This window comes from Magnolia sinica, chromosome 1 (genome assembly GCF_029962835.1).
Source record: "Magnolia sinica isolate HGM2019 chromosome 1, MsV1, whole genome shotgun sequence".
Lineage (NCBI taxonomy): Eukaryota > Viridiplantae > Streptophyta > Magnoliopsida > Magnoliales > Magnoliaceae > Magnolia > Magnolia sinica.
In genome coordinates, this window is record NC_080573.1 from 53937774 (window position 1) to 53946873 (window position 9100).

The 9100-nt window shown below is 38.3% G+C and overlaps 1 protein-coding gene across 2 annotated transcripts; it reads left to right on the top strand.

The window, feature by feature from the left end:
• The first annotated feature begins 7059 nt into the window (after positions 1 to 7059).
• On the top strand, positions 7060 to 8494 carry LOC131243496 (carotenoid 9,10(9',10')-cleavage dioxygenase-like). 2 transcript variants are annotated; one of them, XM_058243007.1, is made up of 3 exons: positions 7060 to 7114; positions 7847 to 7985; positions 8258 to 8494. In XM_058243007.1, the coding sequence occupies exons 1-3, from the start codon at positions 7109 to 7111 to the stop codon at positions 8341 to 8343; spliced, it is 231 nt and encodes a 76-aa protein (XP_058098990.1). In that variant the 5' UTR covers positions 7060 to 7108; the 3' UTR covers positions 8344 to 8494. The 2 variants fall into 2 exon arrangements, with proteins under 2 accessions (XP_058098990.1, XP_058098908.1); XM_058242925.1 differs by lacking the exon at positions 7060 to 7114 and adding an exon at positions 7143 to 7248.
• The last annotated feature ends 606 nt before the right edge of the window (positions 8495 to 9100 follow it).

Consider the following 9100-nt stretch of genomic DNA (forward strand, 5'->3'; position numbering starts at 1 on the left):
GGAGTAGGTGCAGCCCCAGAACTGCAGCAGGTGGAATCCCCTATCGTAGTGAAGGTCAGGAAAAACCTTATTTGAACCATATTCACGAAATAGGTGTCTATATCTATCTTAAAGTGCTTGATTTCGAGTATGATATTGTTTCCCATTTATGTATTATCAGGATTTAATTCATTTTTCACCTGTGGATCTCCCTGTTATCACATCTTCTTCACTACAACAAAATTCCATGCATCAACAGTCTACTCAGCATGCACTGATGTCAGCTGGAGCGAAAGATGCAGGTGCTCATGACATCACTATTCAGCATGTACCCTTACTATATTCCAAGTTTATTGATATTTAGTTCCTCTCTTTGTTCTCAAAATTAAAGTTTGTTATTATTTATAATGTAGATGCTGGCCAGGTGAACGCAGAAGCCCAACAACAACAACAAAATTCATCTAATGATTTTGTAATGACCCTGAAAATTCTTCCAATCTTTCCCTAGTAGTTGTTTTTGGAGTAATTAGTGCTAATCTCGATTGCTTGTGAAATTCACATCAATCACTTTAAATCTGATCTGCATGACTCAAAACGTGTAGATTAGTTAGCGCTATGTTACTCTGAAATCTGGGATCCATCGATAAATCCAGTTATTTTGAGGAATTTTTGGAAGTTCTGGATCGGACCTGGACCGTGCGTCGAAAGTCCGATAGCGATGATCTTAGGCTGTTGCGGTCACCATGTTGGGCTTGACCATCACCTCGAAAATCAAGTCCAAATGATGTTTTGGGTCGATTTGATTGAGTTCGAAGTGAAAAGTGTGAGAACGGTTGGATATTTATTATGCTTTTATGAAATCTGAGTCGTGTCGCTTGCGCGATGATTTTAAGCAATTTGACCGTTGGATTCTGACCCAATTTTACCCTCTGATCAGGGAAGGTGGCCCAGGCATGTCCTTGTGCTTGTGGACCTGATCGAGATTCAGTGACCATTGAATTGAGTGTGGTCCGCCACGGCTGATCTGAAGAGCCGGTCAGTACGAAAACTCAGCTTGACCTAGATCCATGGTCAAAGAGATTAAGTCCGACCTTTCGTGGTAATAGGCCCACCAGAAGTGCTTCGTTGGATCGTGAGAGGCTGGTTTTGGTTATACCCTAAGTATACCTTGGCCCTGGGGTTATTTTCATCAATATTAGGCCTATTTATAGTCCTTAAAACCCTAACTCTCTTTTCCATACGAATTTCCTAACCCTAGCTAAGTGAGAGAGAGGAAAAGAGAGAGAAAGTGAGAGAGAAGTTGGTGAATCATCCTAGATTCTTTCCTGTTCTCTTCATCCTTTAACCTTCACTTTGAATCGTTATTCTGACGATTCTGAGTTCATCTTTGGGTAAGTTAACCTAACCCTAATCTGTGTTGGAGCTTAGAATAGTATCTGTATTGTTGTAGCTCATTTCTTTTCTTGCCTTAGGTTGTTCTGTCGCCGTTGACGAAGACATATCGTCTGAAATCAGTTCGGTGTTCTTTTCTGGCTTAAGGTGCGGACTTTAAGTGTATAGGTTATGGTTTTCAAGGCTTTCAATGCCAGTTAATGATTTATTCTTGTTATGGATGAGATTTCACATGCCAAATGTTATGTTTACTTTGTGTTCCTGATACGCATGTGTTATATTGAGATTTGTGTATTTTATGTGTATGTATAAAGTACCGTATGCGTATAAAATATGAACCTATGTTTGCCATGATTATTTGTCATGTATGTATGCTAATTGCATGTGTGATAACTCCTTGGCAAAAGGAATTGTCCAAATGCGTGTATTTCAACATACGTCATGTATGTTGGACTATGTATTCTAAGTGTTTGTAGAAATGTCTGAATGATCTAAAGTGTAGCTTATTACACTATTTGCGGGCGTTGAGAAGTGATTCTCAACACTCCTATTGATGTGTATGATTTCCTTCCTGCAAGTTATATTCCTTGTTATTTAATTTCAAGCATTACTTATGCTTACATTTATGTTAAATTGATATTCTTCAAATGCTTGCGTACTTCATGATTTGAGTTGTTATTCCATTACTATTCTAAATTGCAGTTATGAATATCTGTTGTAGTGTAATGTGTGTGGGACTATGCATTAGTCCAGGAAATTGGTAATCGGCCTTAAGTTCGTGGTTGAGGTTGCTTTCGCCACGTAGGACGTATTAGACGAACTCGAGTCGTATTAGAGTTGTCGGCAGTGGTTTGGCCACGCGGAGTGTTTGCGCACTCTATGTCGCTCAACCCAACGTATGCTCGTGCTAGTCGAGTTCGTCAAGTAACCGATTATTCGATGTATGTTCACCATGTATGGACGCTATTGTTTGAATCTAGGGTACCGAACTTGCCAGTGAAATCCTATTAACCATGGTACCTTGATCTGCTAAGACTCATGAGCCGGACATGGTGGTATGGGACACCGTGGTCGAGCTGTCGGCCTACGCTGGGGTGATGAGCCTCCCTGTAGTGACCAGTGAGCAACCAAACTCGTGAGCCGATTATGGTGGTATGGGACACTATATTTGTGTTGTCGGCCTACATTGATTGGTGACGAGCCCTTTGTAGTGACCTCGAGCATACCTAGATACCGCATTGAGGTGACGAGCCTTAGTATAGTAACGAAGGTATGATAGGCATGCATTGATTAGTGATGAGCCCTTTCAACGACCTACAACCATATGATCGTATGAGATGTCTAGGATTGATGACCCTAGAATAGATCACTATTTGGATGGTGATATGAGGAAGGTACTTTGGCTTCCCAATCCTACTGTATGAAAAGGACTAATAACAACTTGGTAATCATGTTCATGCACCGCATTTGCATGTGCTTTGTAGACGTGGCACACTTTGAGGTGGTGTCAGGCGTAACGTAAGATGAAGACGCTGAGGGTGTACCCGTGAGGGCACGCATCATTTTACATACATCGTTGCATTAATAAGAGTACTTAGGACTTGTTTAATTGTTCTGCTTTATCATTACTGCTTGATTGAATTGATAACATGTTAACCTATGCCTTATTGTTCCACTGAGTTGATCACTCACTCCCACGTTCTGGGGCGGTGTTAAACACCCACCAGACTGTCTTAGGTTCTGATGTTGCAGATGTTGATGCGACTTTTGAGGCAGAGTGGGAGATTGATGATGATGAGGCTGCTTTCTCTTTTATGCAGTTTTCAGACGGGTTCTAGTGAGCCTCGTTCTGATGCGCGAGATGTTGGGATTTATTTTGAGAATTAAATGATGTAATCTTGATACTTATAATTTTGATAGTAACACTTGAATTATGACCTGGTATGTATATGTACTTCAGGGATTTGCACTTGTACACATATATTTCTATAAGTCTTTCGCTTGCTTTCTTCACTTATCCCTGAATTATATTTGCTATTTGGCTTAATCTATACCATGTTTTATGCGCTAATACAGACAACATACATTCATCATTAAATATGTTGCATAAGTGATGTTTTGGAACTCGGGAGCTGAGTTATGCTCGACCCCCGAATTTCAGGGCGTTACAGATTTGAACATTAAACCTGCTACTAATTTTGGAGTAAATAAGAGTCTCATGAATGAGGTTGTGTCCCTTTCTTCCACAACAATTCATTTTCCCATTTTTTGTTCAAATCATCAAGATAATTATCTTGATGATCAGAAAAATGCAATCTTCTTTCATAAATAAAAACTTTGTTTCAGTGTCTTACCTTATCAGGATTGAGCCAGCTACTTCCATGTATTTTCTTATTGGTAACTTTGCATATGCTCCAGATTTCAAAATATAGTGTGGATGGTCTTGTTTCGATAAGTACTGTTAAGCTAAAGCTACAGAAGCAGAAGCTACTTGCTTTCTTGCAAGGTGCACCTATTTACATTTTTTCCCAACTCCGATGTGATGTTTTCTGTGCATCCTCAAACTGACAGTGGTGTTCCTTATAAAGGAACCCTTGTAAAACAGGGTTCCTATTATACGGATTATATTTTTTTCCTAACTCCAATGTGATGTTATATTATAAAGGAAGAAGAAGAAGATGAGTGTGGATTCAGTCTCTTCTTCGAACTCCCATAGCTAGCTCGATGGGCAGATTTCTCAGCTCATGCAGCGCAAGCCCCTCTCCGAACAAGAGGTCTCTCTCCCTCTCTCTCTCTCTCATATATATATATATATATATATATATATATATATATATAATATCATTGTTCTCCAGGTAGAGATGGCAGAGACTGTAATGTGCATGAATGAACCAAGTTGGATCCCTGGATGTCTTACTCTTGCCTTCTAAACCTCACTTGGTAATTTTTAAAAAAGAAAAAAAAAAGTGCTCATCTGGTTTAGGCCAAGGCTCATGAGTGGGATTTGGAATGGGTCAGGCCCATCTCAGCTTGGAAGGTGGGCAGGTAGCTGAAAGCCAATAGACTTGGATGAGAAAAAATAATGATAAAGAGAAGTCCAACAGCCTAGATTCAACAAATATATGTCAAATATATGTGGCTTACTTGATAAGAGTGCCCCCTTAAATTTTAGAATATAGCATTTTCATAATACTTACAAGCTAAAATGCTTATTGTATTGTGCAAAAACAGTTTCGTATAGCCTACCTCAATGTACTTATCCCAAACAACCAGCTCTATGATGATACACGTTGAGTCATCATTCCATCTAAACCCACTTTGAGTAGATTTGTCATGATATTGTATTGTTTTTTCAAAGTTTTTATTCTACAAGTTGATTCAGATAGCCACATCGCGAAAATCTTAGTGATCGGATGATTCTAACCATCTAATCATGGCCTATGAAAGATGGACGGTTAATATTGTTTATGGAAGTAGGTCCAGTCAAGAATTTGAACCATGAGTTAGGCAGGGACCATCACGGATTGGTTGTAATAGTTCTAAGAATCACTTTGATTAGATGATCCTAACCATCCCATCCATGGATTAGTTGTAACTAGATATTTAATTGGTAATGTCTTGATTTTATTAGCGATGATTCTTGGCGCATTTGAGGTGTTTGATGAGAGAGTTTATACATGCATCATCAGGCCACTACATAGCTTCCCTTGTGCAAAATTCAAGCCATCTGCTCAAGCTGATATGCCATACATCTATGTTAATTGCTTACTGTCCATTTTGTTTGCATACAGTTGGCTCACCTGACTTGCATGTGACCTGATTCTTACACCAAGGCATAAGTTACAGGTGATCTTGATGAGTGGTATCAAGATCACCTGCAACTTTTGGTGTACTGTATATATATATATATTTTTCATTTCAGGTGATCTTGATGAGTGGTATCAATAGCCATGCTTTGGAGGAGTTGTGTTCTACGATGACAGGATACCCCATCTTAATAATATCCTCAGGTTTGCAATTCTCAGGAAAGATCGTTCCTTCATGGCAATTGGAGGCCCATGGAATGCAGCTCTAGATGGTGGAGATCCCTTGGTTGGTGATTCCTCCTTTCAGTCAGCTCTTAGGTGCTTACTGCTAGTATTTTTGTATCTTCTAATCCATCCAAAAAAATAAAAAATAGAACCCATAATAAATTTGTCTTTGGGTTCTTGAATTTCAAAACATACAAATGGTAATTTGTTCACTAAAATCTAGAGTTGATTTCTTTGACAAACATGTGAAAGATTTAACCCAACTTGATCTGCAAAAGTCCCAGCACTGAAATCGGTTTCTTGAGGTAGTCTTGGCTCCTTTTGTACTTTCTTAGTTCATGTTTTTGTGTTGCATGACTATTGTGTGGTTTTGATTTTTGTTTAATGGAAGTTTCAGATCAAAATTTATGATTGATCATTAGAGGAATGATAATCTAATCTAGCGCTACCTTGGTTGGAAGTGAGGGGTGAACAGATCATCTCAGGTATTAGTGATTTAGTGTACTTCTTTCTTGAGTTTATTTTGCTGCACTTGTAGCCAGTCTAGGTTTTAAATGGTTCTGATTGATTGCCATCTCCAGACTCCAGTTCTAACGGTACATTACAAGGTCCACAATGAATTTGCAACACCATTTTTTGTAAATCACAGAAAACAGTTATGGAATCAGCAATTATTCATAAATTTCTAGGCAATTAAACATAATTTCTACACTAGAATCAAATTTATGGCAACTCAACCAAAATTTCCAGCAATTTTGTGTAAACTCCAAGCACTAAAACATGATCATTTGTTATGAGAAACTTTCTCAGCGATGAACCTCAAACTCATCCTTGATCAGTCGTAGCTTGAGCCAGATTTAGGAAGGCACAAATATTGGCCCCATGTGTCAAAGCCTCGGGGTTCTCTTTTAGAAATCCATATTCACTTGCTGCCTTGATGGATTTTTGAAATGTCTGCTTAATTGTTTCTTGTAGTTTAGTTTCGAAGTCCTCGAGAGACCAATGCATCAAATTGTACTCATGATTTAGTTCTAGTTCTCCATCAAGTCACTTTAGATAGGTTTGAGATGCACCTTTTTGTCTCACAGGGTTATGGTTCAATCATCAAGGGATACATCCTCGATGGTGTTCTTTTGGGGCCGGCATGAGGATTGGCATCCCTTGGAAGGTACCTGATGCCTTTGCAGAAACCCTTGACCTTCTCAATGTATTAATACAGATTGTTTAACGGTTAAGGTCTGAGGAAAGGCAACTCCTTTGGATGTTAATTTTCCCTATTTTTCCACATATGGCGACCTCATTTCAATATGGTGGTCTAAATACTTGTTTATGACTAGTGGAGGTATGATTCGACTGAATAATGTATCTTAAGAAATTTTGTCTTTCATTTAAGTGCTAACGAGGGACACATCAACTCCCAAGCTACTTGTGAATCTGATGGCACTAATCATTTGGATGCTGGCTTGTGTTGCAGTACAACTGACAATCTTTATCTAGTAGATGTAATGTGATTTTTTTTTTTCTACAAGATTTCAATTGTAACATTTAGAGGCAAGGAAAGACTACAAGTTTTGAGGGATTCCTTTGGGCATTCAAGTAGAACTAACAATCTCTATCTAGTAGTTCTACGTTGGATTAACAATGAGGATTATGGCTGGGACTTGATACAACGTGCCCCTAATAAATCCCTTGTGCTTTACGTAGGAATGCAGGTAACTTCTTTTGCGCCATTGGTTAGGCAGGTTAGGTAGGATTTCTTGGCAATCACATGCTTTTCTGTTGTTTGTTTCCTTGCTCTGCTACTTTTAGGCTTTGCTGTTTGGTTTTTCAACAATTGTGCTCTCAGGTTTGGCTAAATTTTCAATTCAAGCTAAAATTAGCTGCCTTTGTTGAATCTCTGATCACTTCCTTGTCAAAGGTTTCTTAACCCTTGGAGTGGAGAACTAAAACAATCACTTACATTCTTTTAACATCCTGGTCCATCTATAAAATGAGATTCATAGTTGATTGATCCATTGTATGGAAATTGATTAGGTGGTGGCCTTAGATTCAAGTACTTTAAACTCTGTTGCATCTGCTTTTGTAACCATTGGTGGTACCTGAACTAGTACCCAAAGCAAACTAAATGGACATGAATTAAAAATATGAAATGATACTAAATTCACTTTAGTTGCACCACCACTATCAAATATCAATAGACATTCAAGACATTTGCTCTATATGGATCGTGTGCGCCTTAGGTAAATAACTTGGCATTTCACAGTGATTAATTGATTCTAAATTATTTGGAATCTTATATGATTTGTGATATTTGGGATATTTTGATAAACATGATGCATAGGTACCGTATATGCCTTTTGTTAATGTTTAGAGCAATCAATAGTTGTGAAGCTAGTTCCATTACATTAACTAGAATTCTTTGCTTGCTTTACTCCTATTTTCAGGAAATGGTGAAGGGTGGGAAGCTAATCTTCTCATCTGACGCAACAAAGAAAGCTCGCTTTGGTGTACTCCCACGATATGCAAAAGATGAGCTTCAAATCAGATGGTTTGAGCTCCCAAATTGCTTTTTCTTCCATAATGGTGAGTTTTTTTTTCCTTTAACAGACCAACAACAATTGCTCGGGAAACATTTCAAGCTTACTATGCCTGATGTGCATTTTGCATCATAATCCTATATGTCATATCAAGTAGGGTTAATTGGCCTAGGCACCGAGGGGTCTTAGATGTGTGTTTGTGTTTCTAGTCTTTTGTAACATGCTCCCATTCTTCAATCTTGATCATTAGTGGGGAGACTTTTCTTTTTCACTCAATTACCAATTATCTTTAATTTCTATAGCTATTTATATTTTTAGGTGGGAAGTGCCTTGTTCCTGTGGGTCTAGGAGATGATGATCAATGCATTGAGGGAGCTCCACACGTCATCTCCGCAAAGCTATAACTTAAAGTGTAGATTATTTTGTAAATTTGATTTTGCAATGAAACATCTTCAAGCACATTATTTTCTTATGTTTTTATTTGGATTAATCTCTATTTTGATGGAATGTAATAAACTTCTGTTAATTTATTTCTCTCGACCCTAAATTTCGTGTGTTTATTAGGGTTTAAAATTGTTCTTAAAATTCCAACCGTTGGCAACATTAATAGGCGTTAAAAAATGTTTCTAAAGTTTTGTGCTTGAAATGTGACCGTTGGCACCAGAACGGTTTAAAACCGTTCCCAAAATTTCATTTCTGAAATTTGAAATGGTACCCAAAATGGTTCTGAACCGTTCCTGTTTTTCTGCGATGCCTCATTTAAGAACGGTTTTAAACCATTCCTAAATGATGATTTTGGTGTAGTGCTAAGCCATGGAAAATTAGAATTTTACATGTAAAAGAGTACCCACCTTAAAGGATCTTCACCAAACTTCTACCAATGGACTCCCTATGCTTCAAGCTTCCAAGATCTAAGGTTGAGATTGAAGGTGGATGGTTTGATGAGGGGTTTTAAAGGGAAAATGGGCTGGAAAATGGGGAGTAAGGTGGGATGTCCATGGGTAGAGAGGGAGAGGGAGAGATGAGGAGAAGAGAGGAAGAGAGAGGAATGAGATGCATTTGCTAGCAAGAAAGGAAGTTTTATTCAAAGTGATGATTACATTTGCTAGAAAATAGGGATATGATGGTCATTCTCTCTCCCTAGAGAAGAGAAATGTCAGA